Source organism: Archocentrus centrarchus, chromosome 20 (assembly GCF_007364275.1).
Source record: "Archocentrus centrarchus isolate MPI-CPG fArcCen1 chromosome 20, fArcCen1, whole genome shotgun sequence".
Classification (NCBI taxonomy): domain Eukaryota; kingdom Metazoa; phylum Chordata; class Actinopteri; order Cichliformes; family Cichlidae; genus Archocentrus; species Archocentrus centrarchus.
Window position 1 is genome coordinate 19,791,493 of NC_044365.1, and position 19,845 is coordinate 19,811,337.

The window sequence follows — 19,845 nt, forward strand, 5'->3', positions numbered from 1 at the left end:
AACTGTCAAATGTGCATTTATATCATGAATGTGTGTGACAATTAAAAAAAAAAGGGCAGTTGAAATTCTTTACCTTTTCTTTACACGCTGGGTGCTTTTTGAGGTTCACCTTTTCAAATGTTTAATGTAAATCTCGAATGAGCCAATCACATGGCAGTGACTCAGTGCATTCAGTGAAGACATGGTCACAGGCTCATCATAATTAGACAACAGAAGATGGATCCATCCTGCCTTGTAGCAGCTGTTCAGGCTAGTAGCTAGTAATATTGTGGTGTATAGTTTCTTGGCAAATGCCTACCTGAGTGTTGTTGCTGACCATGTCCATCCCTTTATGACTACAGTGTACCCATCTTCTGATGGCTGCTTCCAGCAGGATAACCCACCATGTCACAAAGCTCACATCATCTCATACTTGCTTCTTGAACATGACAATGAGTTCACTGTACTCAGGTGGCCTCCACAGTCACCAGATCTCCAGTAGAGCAGCTTTGGGATGCGGTGGAACAGGAGAGTTGCATGAGATGATACCATCTGTGTGATGCTGTCATGTCAGTATGGACCAAAATTGCACCCTGTTGAATTTATACAACAAAGAACTGAGGCAGGTGAATGCATGGCATTGTCTAAAATGAATCAATTAAGGAAATCCTGCTAGTTATTGTGTGTTAATGATATTATTGGTTAACTCTCAGAGAGATAAGATGACTTTTGTTTGCCTGGATGGCCACAAACGTTACATGAACGTGTACCAGTCACTATCGTGAATTTCTATTTTTGTACTCTCATCATCTCTGCCTAGTTAGATAATGGAGAGTGGCATTTATATTGTGCTTTATCGCTCTTATGGACCACTCAAAGGAATTTATACTACAAGCCCCTTTCACCCACACATTCATACAGCTCTTTATTTATCAGACTCACACACCGATGGATGCATCAGGGACAGTCTGGAGTTTAGTATTTTGCCTCAGGAAACTTCAAAGTGCAGACTGGAGAAGCCGATTAGTGGATGACTCTACCTCCTGAGCCACAACTGCCAGTATGCGCCTCAAAGTACCATCATATATTTCAGAAGCAGTGTGAAGTTGTCTGAAAACTGCTACAATAATCTCTGTCTTTCTTCTTCCCCCCTCTTCTTTACTTCATTTATATGCCATTCAAAAGTCACATTATTCCAAGCTGTCCATAATTAAGCTGCACCACAATTTCTCAGTTTCAGGAAATGGTGTTGGTGGCATATTCATCATAATGGCCTCCAACTGGCAGCGCATTAAAAGCAAGAACCCATGCAGATGGCTCACACCTCAAAAGGAAGCGTTATGTCCACCAAAGCTACCACCACCACCACCACCATCCATGTGATCATGACTGATGTTTAGCATTTTTTTATTGTTTTAATTTTATTAATTTTTAGCATTTTGCATTGAATAATAAACCACTGGAGACTTTCTAAAGGGAAATAGAAGGGAAGTAAATTACATACATATATGCTTTATGCTCACTGCTGCAGATAGGGCAACATTTAGTGAGCATATTAACTTCAATTATTAGGATACGAACAGTGAATATTCTTATTTGAAGACGCTCCAAACAGAAAATAACACACTTAAATGGGACTCCAGCACATAAACTGGATAAAGTGGTTCTTTTTGCTTTTTCCACTGTAGGAAAAGAGTGAATACCACGCAGTTGCTTAGGATCAAGTGCTTTCTGTGCAGCGGTGCTGTAATGGCAGCTGCTGATTGTCTTGTTGCCTGCTCTTTGCTTGCAGATATCAAGATTTCAACAGAGAACAAGACAAGCAAAAAGCCTTGGATGCAGCTGTACTGTAAGTAGAACTCAGCCCCCTCAATCCAATCCAAGAGGTCTTCAGGTTTTAACTTTCTGCATCCTTCATGGCCACCGCACAGCTCTGTCACCCTCCGTCACGCCTGTCTTCCCTCGCCCTGCTTTCAAGACGAGATGCCTCTGGACCACACTGCATGACGTGACATGGCCCTACACCCAGGAGGAAGGCAGAGATAGAGAGAGAGGGTGGATGTAAGAGCATGAACTGATAAGAAGAGGGATTGGTGATAAAGTAATGAAACTGGTCATGTTTTTCTTTTTCCTGTGTAGTAAAGAAATGATAAATCCCACATCCTTTAGTGCACTTTCGCATGAGTAACACACAAAGGAGCCCAATTTTATTATTATTTATTTTATTAATTTTATCATCAAAAAATATAGGGACACCTCCAAATTTCACCTATTCTCTCATGAAATACAGTACCTTATTGTACATTTAGTGATGCAACAGCTTGTCACTGGGTTGGTACCTGCTAAGGCACTGCTGCTGTCACCCCCCCCCCCGAGTGTTTATCTGTACTTCTCTTATCTGTTGAAAAATTTGAACCTTAATGTTATGCAAGGTCCTTTAAAAATGGTATAACATTGAAAATAGGGGTACCCATTAATTTATACCATATTACATAATTTTTATCATTCATTCAGACACTTGAAAATAAACTGGCATTTGTGTAGTGTTTTTTATTCTTAAGCAAAGCTTCAAAACTTTACTGATCTCATATGTGCTCCTACTGCATGTTTACCATGCATATCTTTGTACATGCATGGTAGGTTCAGCAGGTTGTCTTGACAGTGTCTACATGCCTAATTTAAATGACATGTCTTTGAATATGCATACCATGCATGCCTTTAGATGTGCATGATAGGTGCACAGGTAGAATGAAGATCCTAGGGAAGTTCAACTCCAGAATCGTTTTGCTATGAGGCACCAGTGTTAAACTCTGCAGTACTGTGTCACAGATATAAAGACAGATACAGAAAATACTTGTCAGAATTTATCATTTAAAATTTTGGGCCAGGAAAAGATTATATTCTCATGTTGAACATTAAAATCTAAAAGAAACTTTGAATATGTGTACTTTTTACGGCTTGGAGACATGTAATTGCCCCCAAAAAGGAAATTAGTGGTCCAAATAATGAGCCCTTGGTGCTGCATTAATGTAGATTGTGCATGTAGGGACAGAAATGGACCATTACTGTAAGCCTCTTTCTCAAGAGGGTTTTCCAGGGACTAGGCTTTAGGGACTTGCAGCCTTAAGGGGTTGAGTGCCAACAAGGTTTTTGGACAGTGTTGGCTTTACTTGTCAGCCCCATAGGTTTCTGCTCAATCAGTTGGTTGTTTAGTTGTCATTTGAATGTGATGGAACAACACAGATGACCTCCCACTGAAGCAGAACCCTAGAGTTCTTAAGTAGCTACAATTTACAGGTTTCTCCTAAATGCATCAAATGCAGGTAAATGTGAAGATACTGCTTTGAAAAGAGGCCTGCTGTAAGCATGGGCTCACAGAGAATGTGTGTGTGTGTTTGTTTAGACGTTGTCAATGAGTGACTGAAGTTGTTTGTACCAAACTATATTTTATGGGAACTGGTTTGAATTGTGGATTGTAAGAGTGACAAGTGACATTTCCATTCTTGTTTACTTTGTACGCCTCAGAATTCCAATACAACAGTGAAACATGCCACCTGCAGAAGTTCTCTGATGACACTGCAGTTGTTTGGTGTATTAAGTGTGGGCAGGAGTCAGAGTGCAGAGAGCTGGTGGAGGAGCTTTGTGGAGTGGTCCAGCAGTGGTCACCTCCTTCTGAATGTCAGTAAGACAAAAGAGATGGTTAAAAAAAACTGTGACTAAGTCCATCAATATCATGCCAGAGATGCCAACAGGATCAACAAATTGATTCACAAGGCTGCAACCATCATTGGTCAGAAGTTGGAGGTGTTTGAGTCAGTGAGGGACAGGAGGTCACTGAACAAACTGCTCTCCATCATGGACAACCCATCTCACCCACTCCACCCCACACTGCTGAGGCGGCAGAACTCCTTCTCCCTCAGACTGATTCAACCCCACTACTATAAAGAATGCTTCAAGAAATCATTCCTACTGTTCTCTATAAAACTGTACAATAACTCTTCTTTCTGTGACAGGTGAACACACTTGTGGGGACATAAGATCCCACACACATATTTCTGTGTTATATCTTCTTCCAAAGGTCTTTCAGATTCCTAGTATACATATTATTTATTAAGGCAATTTGCACTTCTCTTTCGCACAATGTCAGTCTTAGTAGTACTCTTTACTTACATTTTTATATTTTTATTTATTTTGTTTTTATCACATGTATGGTTTTGCACTCTGTGCCTGTGGTATTTCTACTCTCACTTTGTTGTTTATTTATTGGAAACTGTACTATTTTACCGCTGCTGTAAAATAATTTATCTATCTATCTATCTATCTATCTATCTATCTATCTATCTATCTATCTATCTATCTATCTATCTATCTATCTATCTATCTATCTATCTATCTATCTATCTATCTATCTATCTATCTATCTATCTATCTATCTATCTATCTATCTATCTATCTATATCTATCTATATCTATCTATATCTATATCTATATGGACCCAAAGGCAGGATGCAGAGGGTATGAGCCATTATTTGGGCCATAAACAAAGTCCAGAAACCAAGAGAAATCCAAAAAGATTATACAGGGTAACACACTTGGAAACATAACAGCATGATAGACACATGCTGTGCCCCATACTGATGGAAGGACAGGACTATTTATATACACAAGGCTGATTAAGGAAGTGGGGACAGCTGGGGAAAATGGGGAAATGCAGACAGTCAAGACAATCACAATGGAGAATAAAACTCAAAGTGAGGCAGAGGTGCTAAGTAACCCAAGAAATTATCAAAGTAAAACAGGAAATGTCAAGAAACCAAGACTAACTACAGAGCAAAGAAAGCTCGCACTGACTAAGATACAAAGGGACACTGGTGATGCTAGAATCATAAAGTCAAGACAGAAACAGAAACTCAAGCAAACACAAAAAGTAAAACTCTCCACTAGAATTAACATAGAGAGAGGAAACAAAGACTCAGTGTTGCAATCAGAATCAGAATCAGAATCAGAAGGTTTTTATTGCCATATGGGTGAACAGGTTCACAGCATTAGGAAATTGCTGCGGTACTTCGTGCTTACAGAAAGAAACAAATAAGTATAAAAACTATAAGACAATATACAAGTATACAAATTGCAAATATACAGAGATATTAGAGCTATAACTATAGCACAATATTACAAAATTACAAAATATACAGTGCAGAGACTAATTAAAAGATAGAAGAATGTAGACTATATTCCACTAATATGTACATCAGTGCAGTCAGACAGGTGCATAGACATAGGGTCATCAGCGTTTGTGGAGGGTGGTAGTAACAGTCTTAGGGTAATTGTTCATGAGTCCAACAGCAGAGGGGAAGAAACTGTTCTTATGGCGGGAGGTTCTGGTCCGTATGGACCGTAGCCTCCTGCCTGAGGGGAGAGGGTCAAAAAGTCTGTGCCCAGGGTGAGAGTGGTCGGCTGTGATCCGACCTGCACGCCCCAGTGTCCTGGAGGTGTACAGGTCCTGGAGAGATGGGAGGTTACAGCCAATCACCTTCTCAGCAGAGTGCACAACGCGCTGTAGTCTCTGTTTGTCCCTAGTGGTGGCTCCAGCGTACCACACAGTGATGGAGGAGGTGAGGATGGACTCAATGATGGCAGTATAGAACTGCACCATGGTCCTTGCTGGCAAGTTGAATTTCTTCAACTGCCGCAGGAAGTACATCCTCTGCTGGGCCTTTTTGATGACAGAGGTGATGGTGGGCTCCCACTTGAGGTCCTGGGTGATGGTAGTTCCCAGGAAGCGAGAAGAGTCCACTGTGGTGATGGGGGTGTCAGTCAGGATGATGGAGGGTAGAGGGGCTGTGTGCTTCCTAAAGTCCACTATAATCTCCACTGTCTTCTGGGCGTTCAGTACCAGGTTATTGTGGCTGCACCAGGACGCCAGACGTTTGACCTCCATCCTGTAGGCCGACTCGTCCCCGTCTGAGATAAGTCCGATGAGAGTCATGTCGTCTGCAAACTTAATAAGCTTGACAGACTGGTGGTCAGAGGTGCAGCAGTTGGTATACAGGGAGAAGAGCAGAGGAGAGAGGACACAGCCCTGAGGAGTGCCAGTGCTGATGGTTCGGGAGTCCGAGACATTCTTCCCCAGCCTCACGTGCTGCTTCCTGTTCATCAGGAAGTCAATGATCCACCTGCAGATGGGATCTGGCACGTTCATCTGGGACAGCTTGTCTTGGAGGAGATCAGGGATGATGGTGTTGAAGGCAAGAACTAATACTCACAATATATTTCGAACAATGAAAAAAAAAACAAACCCACTAACAATAACCCATAACTAAGGGCACAGAAACCACACTGAAACAAAACGGAAAACACTGAATTAAATTACATGAAAGCAAGTTAAAAAAAAAAAAAACCCTGACGGCAATCCACGCGTCATCACAGGGCAATGGTAAACAGCACGTTGTTAAAATTTTGGATTACAAGACTTAGCATTATCTGCATTATTGTCAGTGAAAAGATAAATAACGGGTCTCTCTGTGTGTGTATGTATGTAAGCTCCGCCCCCTATGCACTGAGTGGAGCTGCAGACTTCGCCAAAACATTAGAGCCGCTTATCCAAATGGTTTTAGAGGTAGGTGACGATCAGAAACATACAGAGATTTCTCCAGTTATTGGTCAGATGCTTTCAGCTTTGGGATCGGGAGGCAGAAAAGTAGATGATGTTTTTAAATGAGAAACATTAAGAAATGATGAATAATGTTGAATCCAGCATTTTGTTCCACAGTGACATCAGCAGATTAAAAAAAAGAAAAAAAAAGGGGGGGGGGGGGGGGGGGGTGGGGGGTTAAAATTGTAAATCAAATTGGATAAAGTGGATTTAATAATGCTTCACCCTCATTGATAACAGGAAAAAAAAAACAACAACCCTTAATCTGCATCAGTTGATCTAAATTAAGTGCTTAATTCTGATAAATCAGCTGAGGGTGACTTTATCTGTTTCAGCGCCGGACAGCTCCTTAAGTGCTTCATCTGTTTCAGCACCGGACAGCTCCTTCTCCGCTCCACCAAACACTGCTCCATGATTGACAGAAGAAGCGGCCATACGCGGATCAATGGCGCTTCTGGAGCCCCTATGAGACGATGAAGAAGACGGGCTTTGAAAGCGCACAGATCCTGGTGCTGCTTCTTCACAGCTTTTATAGGCCTGCTTAATGCTTGCTGTGGTCGGAAGAGGGCGGAGTGCGTTTGTCATCCAAGTGAGAAGCTCCCCGACTCGGTTCCTCATATTAAAAAAAAACAAACACACACACACACACACACACACACACACACACACACACACACACACACACACACACACACACACACACACACACACACACACATAAATATAAATATAATAATAACCGCCCCTTACCCCTCCCTTCCTCCTCGTTTCGATTCAGTCTATGTAGCCAACACACAGAAGGAGAACGTCCGCGGCACAGCAAAGCCAACAGTCTTGTCTACTGAGTGTGAAAGAGAAAGGTGGGGGGAAACAGCTGCAAGCGGATACTCAACATCAACAAGCTGTATGAGGCATCTGTAAAGAAGAAGAAGGCATTTGACGAGGAAAGGGGTTCCTGGCGGTTTCCCCTCTTTTTGATTTCAAGAACAGAGACGTGGAGCTTATAAGAATATCCTACAAGTGGTGAAGCAATGGTTTAGCGGGGCAATTTGGTAGGTTTTTACATCACACCCGCCCGACGACACTGTTAATTCCGAGCAGCAATCCCCCAAACATCTGTGTTCACTCTCTGGAGGGAGATGGCTGTTTTCCGGCTGTCGCTGCTGCTGCAAGTTGGATTTGTGATCGGATCACACCATAAATACGCGGAATGGTCAGCGCACGGGGAAGATATCGGGGCAGGGGATGCGATTTACGGCGCTCAGACGCACCGTCGGCAGCTGGCGCATCTCCGTGCGCCTCATCATGCTGCCGAGGAGACGGCGGAGCTGCCGCAGAAGACAGACGAGCATCTCCGCAGGGTCGTCACGGCTTTTTTACACACGGGGAACTCGACCACCTTAAATAATGCCAACTGCTCGCGGAAGTACGAGCTCCCCTCTCTGCGGGGAAGGTCACACGCCACCCCGCATTACTCCATGAGCAGCGTGCTGGATACGGTACTGCACGCCACAAACTTCCTCAACATGATCCTGCAAGCCAACAGGTCCAGGGAGCACAACCTCCGGCGAGACATTGAGTGGTACCACGCGTTAGTCAGGAGTATACTGGAAGGAGACGCCAAGATTCACCGGGCGGTTGTTACTTTTAGTGGGGATTCATCTTTCCCGGGGCCCTTGGTGCTTCTCCAAGCCACCAGGGCTGGTGGAGAAATAGTACTTCAAGACCTCTCCAGCATGGCCCAGCGTCATCTGCACAACCGCACGGCAGAGACCGAGTGGTACCACGAAATAAAAGACAGGAAGAACCCTAGTTTCCATAAGAGGGTGCTGAGCCAAGATTTCAGATCGGTGGACAATTCATTGAAAAGAGGAGAGAGTTTTATCCCGGACAAGACGCACGTCAGATGGTCTGCGCCCTACCTGGAGTGTGAGAATGGGAATTTTATTCCCCGTTGGCTTTTGACCTTATCGACTGCCTTCTATGGCCTAAAATCCAACCTGGCTCCTGAATTCAGGTATGCACATTGAGGGTTCAAACTTGAGCCGTTATGTGAAGGAAAACAATATATATGCAGATCAAACTCTGAAAGTCTTATTTTTGCTTAATTACCCTTTAAACCATGTTTCTAAAGCTTAACACACACATGCAGTGCTTTCACTTTCCTAGTAGCACAACATATTTATATAGAAAATAATTTTTGTCAACCTAAAGGTGAGTTCAGGTGAGCTCACACTCCACTACATCTCCAAACCTGTGTAAAGCTTTGTAAGGTGATCATAAGTGCCTTACAGCTTCCCACTGGCCTCCTCTTGTTACAGGAGGGTGGGCAGGGAGGGGGAGAGAAGGGTTCTTCTCTCCTCCAGTCTGACATGACGGCGGGATGCTAAAAATAACCCAGGGTGTTACTGGATGTAGCAGCGGTGGAAACCTCTGGCTGCAGGCCCTAATTCATTTTTCAAACTCACAGGGGATGCAGTCAGGAAATGCCTCGTGCCCTTTCTTTTACCTTCTTCAACAGGGGAGGCTGTTAAATCTGCGATGAGTTCTGTAAGAAAAAACAAGCTCAGCAGCAGACAGCAGCAGATGAGGATGTTTGGTTGATTTCTCCAAACCATAAAACCTCGACTGCAGCTCAGTGGTATAATGTGCCATGTTTTATTCCAGCAATAGTGACATGCACTGGACGAGTCAAGTGTTAAAGCTCCATAGGATCCTGACAAGCATCTCCTCAATAAATATTTAATCCAGATCACTAGTTTTGTTTGTACTGCTTTCAATGAATCTTTAATTGACACACTCAAGTTGCTCGCAGGCTGGCACGGATTGCAAATGAGTGAAAACCTGCAGTGATTATACTGTAATACGCTATCAGCTACCTGGTGTTATCCCACACTAAATCCCCTCAGAGCAGCCTCACACACTGAAGCTCAGACTCCCACTAAAGCAATCTGAAGTCAAACCCGTCCAACACACCAACTCTAGTTTGTTAGTGAAACCAGATTTCTTGTTCTGAGTTACAGGCACTTTTATTTAACCAGTTCAGTTGAGGCCTTCTCCATACATCACTGAAGGTAATGCATCTGTGTTTGTATTGTTTAATACCCCTGAAGAGCTGTCTGTAAAGAGTAACGTTCATTCAAGATTTAGTTTTCAGTTAAGGGTTTCACCCACCAAAACAGGCACATTTTACAATTTTTTTTTTTTTTTTTTTCCTTACAGAGATGGAACATTTCTAAAGATCCTGTGCCCGAGGCAGGTCGACTAGTTTGGGTTTAAGTGTCCCTTGACATTGTGGACCTACTCAAATGTTTCTCCATGCTCACAAGCTAGCTAGATGGCTAAAAAGCAGAAATGGTTCGTTACATGATGAGAGGACTTTCTCATAGGCTAAAGGTAGCTTAACTTTTATTTATGCCACCCAATATTTTGATTTATATTTGCAGCACTTAAGCCAACGGTCAGTCCCGAAACACACACAACAGCAACAATGGATTGTATGTCACAATACTCTTTATTGTGTTCTCTTGTTTTGTAACTTTTACATGTGTGGCAGGCATCCACCTCAGCTCAGCTCAATCCTCTCTCCTCTTGCCAGCTACTGCGTAAATAGACAAAAACACACACAATCAATCCCATGCTGGGCAGCTGCGTGCTGCCCATCCCCCTGATGCCCCTCTCAGAGCCCACTGCCCCACCTCTCCCCTGCAGCCGCACCCAGAATCACACCCCGCCGCCACAATATTAAATTATTCTGCAGACTCCTTGGTTATGGGTCATGGACTAATTTGGAATCACTTGACTCCACTTTTAGAACCACTGTTATAAGGAAGCCAGGGTTTCTTACTGATTACACTGACTTGTAAATCTATTAAATATCTGATTAGAGCACTCCAAGATTGCATACCTCTGACAAAGGTCAATATTCCCTCCACACATGATCCAGGAGAATGTCTGGATATAGATTAGTTTGTGATATTTTCATGAGAACAGTAAAGTGATTTTTCCCAATTTTTCTTGTTCTAGTTTATGCAGATATAATGCAAAATGTCAGTTTTTCATATCCTACAATGGTAAAGAATTCCTACAAAAGAAATCCAAATCCAGATTGACTTCAAACATCTAAGCAGCACATCTGGTAATTTTTTTCCTGAAAAATTCCATCTTTAATTTTTTGAATAATCCTGCCAACAAACCATCAAACTGAGCCTGTAAGCTCCTCAGCAGAGGTAAAACTTAAGGCTGTGTACACGAACTCAATGGCAGTGCTCAACCTGGCAGTTAAGAAGATATATACTCCTCTCATAGCTATACATTAAATGTGAAGACAGAACCAGAGGCTGTTAGTTTAGCTTAGCATAAAGACAGTAGTGCTGTATGTTAATCTGTGGCTTTGTTTATTTGGACTTTATTATTCTGTCCATAATTGGTTTTATAAACCAAACAGACATAGAAAAAAAGTTGCATATAAACACCCTAGTAAGAAGGCCCAAAACAATTAAAATTCAAATCTGTTAAGGAGTGGTGGAATAACCCTTTTAATAAACTGATAGAAGAAAACAATGTAAAATGAAAATATTTAGCATGATTACGTTTGCACTTTGCATGCCTTCTATCATCAGAATCAGAACCAGACTACTTTATTAATCGTAGGGGGCGTTTTGTTACAGATACTCAATTTGAATATAAATATGAAAGATGGAAAATGTAAAATATCTAAATAAAAATAAGTAAAAATAAGCACTCAAATTTCAATGTTAAATTAAATACTGCAAAGGTGTTTTTAAGGAAGTCCAGTTTATTGTCAATGTCACAGATGTTTTGGTCCTCATTGTGTCCGCAAACAGATCGTTAGTGTTTTCCACGTTAAGCCGCAGATGGTTTTGCTCATGCTGCATAACAGAGTTGGCCATGACAGCTCTTCCTCATCATCCTCTCAGATACATCAGTGTACTGCTGAGTCCCCAGAAAATTTCTGAAGGTGGCAGATCAATGCCATATAGTCAGATCTGTTAAAGAACAGACCAACTCCACTGCTGCTGGTTGGGCTTAAACCAGTGATGATCTTCATGTCACTCCAGACCTCACTCATGCTGTTCTGCTGGATTTTCCACTCTAGCTTCCTCCTCTATTTGTCCATGTCCTCCTTGATTGATGTCTTCAGTTCACTTTGACCTGTTTTCTCCTCCTCCAAATTGCCAGCTGTGAAGATCCTCTTCATCCTGTTGAGGAGTGCTTTGATGTCCTTTGTTACCCATAGCTTGTTGTTTGTATAATGCTTCACAGTCTCTTTTGGAATTATGGAGTCAGTGCAGAAATTTATGCAGTCTGTGATCAACTCTGTGAATCCATCAGTCTTCTCCCTGTGACTCACTGAGTGCTTGCCAGTCAGTCACCTCAGAACAGCCCTGTAGGGCCACAAAAGCATGCTGACCATCTCCTCACTGTCCTTGTGGTCACAGGCTGCCTCTTGACTAGAGGCCACAGAAGCGGGTGAGGTGAACCAGGTTGTGATCTGAGCTACCAAGCGGGGGGGAGGGGAGACGAGCTGTATGCATCCTTGATGTTTGAATACAGCAGATCTGTTGTTCTTTCATCTCTCCTCTCTCAGTCTTAACAGAGATATGTGAGAATATATTTGTCTCTTTCCAAAAATGGCAGCGTCCACGCTGAAACGGTCCTCTGTGTAGAGTTTGTTTTTAATACAAATGCTTAGACAATAAAGACAACAGCAGCAATGAGTGCACTGTTAGATATCCATCTTCAGAGAGCTGACCAAACGAGCTGTTGAGGAAGACAAATGCATGGCATATTCATCTCTTTTATGCATTCTGCTGTTCTTATTAACACCACGCCATATTAAATCAAACCAAATGTAAGCAGTTGACCTAAAATTTTCAGTCGTGTACATTCAGCTGGAGCCAGTGAGCTTCAGATGAATTTTGCAGACCCAGGCTAACCGTTTAACCTTGCTTTCGGTCTTTATGATTAGCTCAGATAACTGGTTTCTTGCAGTGGCTTCATATACACTGTACGAAGGGACTTATGATAAAAACCTATTCCTTCAGTAATGAAGTTAAACTTTTAGTCACCAAAACTCCTGTGGGCAAATATTTGTCATGAGAGAATTTCAAAGATTACATCAAACGTGTGCTGGTATAAACGGACTCAAGATGTTCTAAGTAATAATATAACAACACACATGAAAGGTAGATAAAAATCCCTGGAAATACCTAGGAAAAATGTTGGGAATGCAACTTTCAAACCTACCAGTACCCTTTCTGTGCACGATAGGTTTCCTCCTTTCTCTCCTGTTGACCCAAATGCTAGAAACAAATGTAAATTTTTAACAAAGAACATGCTGTTCTCATTAATCACTGGCGCAGTCTTGAAAACCCTGATAGTCACCGCTTGGTTTGTGTGTACTACTTGGCTTTGAATTTCATATTTTGGATAGTCAAACTTTTCTTTTTTTTGCACGTCCTCGTGTCCTTTTTGCCAGGCCTCATTTGTTTTCTTTCTCACAGCCATCTTTCCAACAAAGTATCAAAGTAGCAGGCGGCTCACCCTGCATCCTCCCAGTGCCTCAGCAGCCTCCCAGATAAGAAACAGGAGAGGAAGGGAAGTGCTGGCTAATATAGCTGCCTCAGACATCAGTTCTCCTCCGCTTCCCCTGCAGATGAATACACAATCAATACGACAATGAATTAATAATGAAAGATGTAGAACAACAGCCCTGCACGGGCTGTCTTTATTTCCAGCTTCAGTCACTTCCTCTTTGGGGTGATGATGTTGCAAGAAGCAAGGTGACTTGTTTGGATTTTTTTATGCCTCTGGCATATGGAAATTAACACAAACCAAGACTATTTTTTCCCCCATCCCATTTGTTGAGCATGCAGGTGCTAAACAACTTAAGTGACTGAAGTGTGTGGACACGCGTTTGAGATAGATCGACCTGTTGTTTCTGTGAAGGTGTAAGAAATCGCACCTCTCACACTTTGTCTCTTCTCTTCCCATCTGCCTCTTCAGCTGCACTTGCAGCACAGGGGAGGCAGCTTAGTCCGCACAGAGAGGACTGGCTGTTTCCAAGTGTGTATCTCTGTGTGTATGAGTGTGCGCATGCCATTGTTGGAGGTTCAGACATTCTTCAGGATGACACTTTGTAGTCCTAATTGGCAGATCACTCTAACTTCAGATACAAACTCATGACAGCACAAACACAAATAAAAAAAAAAAAAAGTGTTAGAACAAACCAGCGAAAGTAAGGGAAAGTGAGGCAGGCACATTACTTCAAGCTCACCTTTCACAACACAGACCTTAATTGCTTTCAGGCTGAAGCTTAGGCAGCTCTGCCAGCAGCAGCAGCACGAATGAGGCAGATTAAATGAAGCTTAAAAGTACAACTAAATTGTAAAAAACATATGTATTTTCAGCGTATTTCTCCAAAGGCCAAATAGGTTCTAATCATATACGTACAGAATCCGCTACGTTTATGCTTTGCTTTGCTTCTTATTTTGCTGTACATGCAGCTTAAGTCTGGACAGAACGAGTGCTTTGTGATGCCCAGTGTCTAACAGAGTGGGAGCCCTGGAGCTCCAGGAGGAGCCAGCAGCATCTGCTTCCATGGACACCATCCAGAAACAAATAGGAAGAAAACCCCAGAATTCCCGAGGCTAAATGCAATAATGTTTGATGCTAAACTGAGATGAAAGGTGGTAGGAGTAAAAAAAAGAAAAAAAAGAAAGAAATGCATCCAAGAGGTAAATTAGATTTGCAGCTAAGCATAACAGCAAGAAGAAATCTAAAACATACACACAGAAGGAAGCTTTCAAATGTGATGAGCTAAAAACGAGTGTGACCTTGTAGATTTTCTGTTGAGTGTGACCTGGAGGAAGCAGGGGTTAAAGATCCCCAAGGTGCTCCTTCTTTCAGTGCTGACGTCAGTGGGACTCCGCTTCTCAGTAAGGTGGCCTGTCAATGCCTTCAGCCAGTAAATGCCAACATTACAGAAAATCGAGCTATACGGGTTTTAAAGCATGCGGTTTGGGATGGATTATACAAATATGTGTGTAATTTTGCTGCTGTAGCTTTATCATTAGAATCTGTTGTATCAGATGAGGACTTAGAGTAGAGGACTTAGAGTGCTGTGGTGGGTCTGGGGAATTTTTAAAGACTTGGATTGTTAGATTCTGTAAATGGACAAAAATACAGCAAAATATGCTTATTATGGTAGATAACTGATAATAAACATATGACAATGAGGATATACCTCTTAGTGAAAATGACATATAAAATAAATTCCAGCTTTAGGATCATTTATATTTAATACACAAAATTGCTATAACTGATCCTTTGGTGTATCTCCCTAATATTTCCATGTCATTCCACTTTCCCACTGTCCTTCGGGAAAATGCTCATGTTTATATTAAATTTGGGATATTTTTTTGCAATGGAAATGAGTTACAGTCTCTTTTTGATTAGCAAAAATGAAATGTGCCCAGGACTGAGTGCTTAATCCAATAATGATGTTTAACATTCCTCCACAAAAGTGTTATTTACAGAACGAGCTTCTGACTTTCTGTTTGCTCATCAGCAGAGGGCATTCCAAAATTAATTAAAAAAATTGTCCAGTAGTGTTATAAATCCACCTAGATAGTTTTGGTGTGAGATGCACAGTTATGGAGCTATCAGCTGTAGAGATGTCTGCCTTCTCTTGCATATGGCACTTGTGGTAGTCAAAGCACCAAAAATACATTTGAAAAACTCAGCAGCAATGTCTCTTTCCAACAATGATGACCTGGTTACTAAAAAAAAGAAAAGAAAAGAAAGAGAAAGAAAAACTATTTTGCTTCTATTGGCCTACATTCTCCAGCTGTACACTTTGCAGATGGAAGCGTGCATCCACCTTTGAAGATGTAGACAGTGAATGTAGACAGTAGAAAAAATAGTTCCTACATGCAGCGTTCTACAACAAGGTATGTGGATTGTTTTTAAAGTATCCACTCATGATTTGTGGAAAGAGGCATTGCAGCTGTATTTTGTTGTTGTTGCTTTGAGCACCACAAGGCAAGTGTCATTTACTTCCATTATATTCATGAGATGGTAGACATCTCTACAGCTGATATCTCCAAAACTGGGAACTAACACCAAAACAATCTAGATGGATAAGCAGCACTACAAGCCAGAGGGGAAAAAAAAAAAAAAACACATAAATTTGATTTTGGGGTGAACTGACCCTTTAATGACAAGAGTGTATCAACTATAAGAGAAAGTGCCAGCTCTCTGAAAAGGAAGCAGTCTTTATTCGCTTTGTGTCACAGCCACTTTGCCACAGGCGCTGTGTCTTTTTTGATGACCAGAGACAGGACTCAATAAAATAACCCAGGTTGCACTGAAATGCTGGTCGACAGGCAGCATCATGCCCGGCGGCTCGACTCGCAGTCTCTACGTGTCCTGTCAGCTTAATGCATTTCCATCACGTAAGAGACATTTTCCATGAGAAAGCTGCGCGGGTTCCTACATTGTGATGGTTGCATGGCATAATGAACAAATTGTGCCCTTCTAAAAGGACAGGTTCTTACTGAGACTTGCATGCAAGTTCATGCAGGCATGCAACTCCTTTGGCTACACAACCAAGGAGCGACTTTTAAAGTTTTGTGTTTTCCTCTCCTTTGCATTATCTTTGGTTTAAAAGGGATGTTTTGCTTTAATTCCAGGCAGGAAGTGAATTCTATATGGAGAGCATCATGACAAAAAAGTAACCATTACTGACTCCAATGCAATAAACACAATGTAAAAAAGAAACAAAATACAGTTTTACATCTTCATACCTTTTTCACATATGAACTTCAAACATGTGAGGAGAATCCAGTCAAAACATTGTCTGAAATTGTCCTATCTGACATGTAACACAAGTCTGTTTAAGATAAAAATACTAAAAATATTCAAAATACTTTAGTTTAGGTGAAGGTACCATACTGTATAGCTAGAGCATGCAGAAGGTAGTATATGATAGCCCACTGGAGAATTCATTGGCTTGTTCCCTGCAATGTCATGAGAATAACTTCACACAGGCAGACATTATACAAGGGGAACTGGAAGGTTAAAGACCATTTAATTACAAATATTATAAGCATCAGTTTCAGCTTCGTTCAACTGTACAATAACCATCCAGATAATTGTTTATAAACCAGTTAGTAAACTTTATTAATGATTGTTTTATTATTTGTTAACAGTCAAAAACATGAACAAAAGTTAAATTAACTATTAATTTACACTTTAATAGCAGTGGTTACTATAAAGTGTTACCCTTATTTCCCTAAGTACCGCAACAAAGAAAGAACTCCTTTAAGGAACCTCGTATTTATGGTTTGGGGTATGCACATTAGCTTCTTAGCTAACCAAAAGGGTTCACACATTGTAGCTTTGTGAATGTATGGTTCTTTTAAATGGGGCTGTATTTACCATAAGAAGGTTACATATGGACACCCAAATTCTTGTGCTGTTGAGTTTAGCCGTGGACTTTTGGCGACAGCTAGCTGTGCTAGGCTATTAAATCTTTGGCTTGTTGTCGTGGTTGCTAGGCAACACAATGATGTCATATGATGTTATATGATGCCATGATATAGCGTGATGTCATATGATGCCATAAAATGAAAGTTTTATGGGTGTAAATGAGATGTTATTTTGTGAAATCAATTCAATTCAGTTTTTTTTTTTTTTTTAGCACCAAATCATAACTGTTGCCTCAAGGTGCTTTATTTTGTAGGTATTGTAAAAATCCTGCAATATTAGAGAGAAACCCCAACAATCAGACAACCCCCTATAAAAAAGCACTTGGTGACAGTCGGAAGACAGTGGGAAGGCAAAATGCCCTTGTAACAGGAAGAAACCTCTGGCAGAACCACATTCAGGCTGGGGTGGCCCTCAAATTTTAACCCCAACAAGAAGCAAATTAAATACATTGTTTTTTAAATTATTTTCTGTTTTGAAAAATGGTGTTAAGTGATCAGATGTGCCTTATTCAATTCATTTCACATTGTTTTAATAACATACCAACTTAACATTTACAAAAAACAGTTTTGTTTTAAGGGACAGAACTAACTGAAATTTACATTTATCACAGCATCCTGTGCTGTGATAAGAAACTAATTGGGTAATCAGTTTCAGAGTCAATTTTCTGCTTTCAGACATATAGCTCAAAGCATATGAAATTCATCAATGAATACATCTAAGAGTGACTTGTAACAACAAGGACACAAAGAGGCTTTCAATGCAAGCACTTTTTTAATGAATATCCTTTTGTAACTATAAGCTATTATGCAGATATATCTCATTTCAGCTTCTTAATGTTTTGGCAGCTAACATTAGCTGAGAAAGAGTTAGTCAGAAAGACAGAAAGAGCTCCAACTGGTTGGATGCTCCTCTCTTTACTGGCCTGGCCTTTAAACTCACAAAGAATGGAGGATGAAAGGAGAAAGCACTCTGTTTCCTTGGGCACCACTATCTCTTGCTCTCTGTGATAATCCTGTCTTTATGCCCAAGGGCCTTGATGGCCACCATGATGGCTCTGCCACATGCTCCTCGTTGCCGGTCTCAATTATGACCCAGTCTTTGTGCAGCACATACCCAGTCAACACCACCGTTTCCAACCCAGCACACTTGCTCTTTTTTCCCTTTTCTTATTTCTTTTCTCCCCACAAACTATTTTATACACCATATGTCCTCTTTGACTTGGAAGTTAAAGGTTGCCTGGGGAGTTGGGAGCAGAAGAAAAAAAAAGAGGAGCCGACTGCAGACTATTTTTCTCTTTTTGCAGACCCACTTTTCAAATGCAAAAGCTAAGCAAATGTTAATACTTAAGCTGCCACTAAAACTAGTGGTTTCATGAATTCTCAATCATAAACAAATCGGCATATTCTTGTGCTGTGTTTCCGTGCACCGTTTCCAATCCATATTACATAACATATAATTGGAGGTAATTTCTCACGCCAAACAACCAGCAGTGCAAAAGCGAGCAGCGAGGTCAGTTTGCCCCAAGGCAGGACCAGACCAGAGCAGCAGTTATTAATAACAGTGGTACAGGCAAAGAGGGCATTGCACTCACCTGGTGTCCACTGGGAGTTGGGAATAGTAAACAGCTCTTATACACCTGGAGAACATGCCAAAGCAGCAGCATTTGTGAATGTGTGTGGATGTGTACGTGCATTATTATTTTTTATTGCTATGTTGATAACACATATACAAGCTGAATATAATCTTTTGACATCTACCCAGTCAATTCATGTATGGAGAAAAAGCAATGCAGCACATCCCAACTTTTAGCTGCTTGTTTTGACCCTGAAGCTTTTACTTACTATGCTAAATAAGTGATAACACTCTAGCATGGATTACCAGATGGACACAGAGTGCCGCAGGCCTGCAGAGCCTCCAGATGTCTCATGCTGTGTGTCACTTGTGGTAATTTCATTTGTTTTGAATCTCAGCATCAAATGAAACCATCAGGGCTTTAAGATGGCCTCAGCATTATTACCTGCCGTGTCTACCTGCACTGGTTTACACAGTGAGTTTCCCTGAATAAATTTGAATTATCTACACAGTCTCAATGAGAGTCAGTGGATGAATGAGCGTTGGAGACTGCCGTCGAGATGTAGAAAAACCTGTAAATTTGCACACTTGGATTTGTGTGGGAAAGAAGCAGAATTTAAATGTAACTGGAAATCTCCCACACATGGGCTTTTTCTTTGATGTTTCATTGCATTCATTACATTGTGAACATTTGCCACAAGACAACAAAAGAGTAGCTGTGTTCAAATTGTGATGCTATATGGGTCCCATGTTACATAATGCTTTTGGTCATCATTTGATAAGTTTGCAAAATTACCAACTGGTGACATTTTGACAACAGTACTCTATGGTTTCAAAATAACCGCAAATACAAACCCTTTTCTGCAACATTGCAATAACATTATAGAACAATGTAAACATGTATTTTACTAATGGAACTATGATGTTATGTCAAAATCAGGGTGATGCTGTTAATATTTTATCGAATGTCGCATTTTTTAGACCATAAATACGTACGTATTCACAGTGCTGTTTGCAATGTTGTTGCAACAAAGCTGGTATGACCTTTTAATGCTGGTATTATGCAGTTTGAAATGTTAAGTACACGTAAGAGACCAGTAGAGAATGTGAGTAGAGGCTCACTA

At 41.2% G+C, this 19,845-nt stretch overlaps 1 protein-coding gene across 1 annotated transcript in view; it reads left to right on the top strand.

Moving 5' to 3' along the window:
* Window positions 1-7,708: 7,708 nt before the first annotated feature.
* Window positions 7,709-19,845, top strand: part of gpr158a (G protein-coupled receptor 158a) — a 90,834-nt gene continuing 78,697 nt past the window's right edge. The window contains exon 1 of the mRNA XM_030756881.1: window positions 7,709-8,651. Within this exon, the coding sequence (XP_030612741.1) occupies window positions 7,774-8,651 (878 nt within the window). The 5' untranslated portion in view covers window positions 7,709-7,773. The remainder of the gene's footprint in view (window positions 8,652-19,845) is intronic.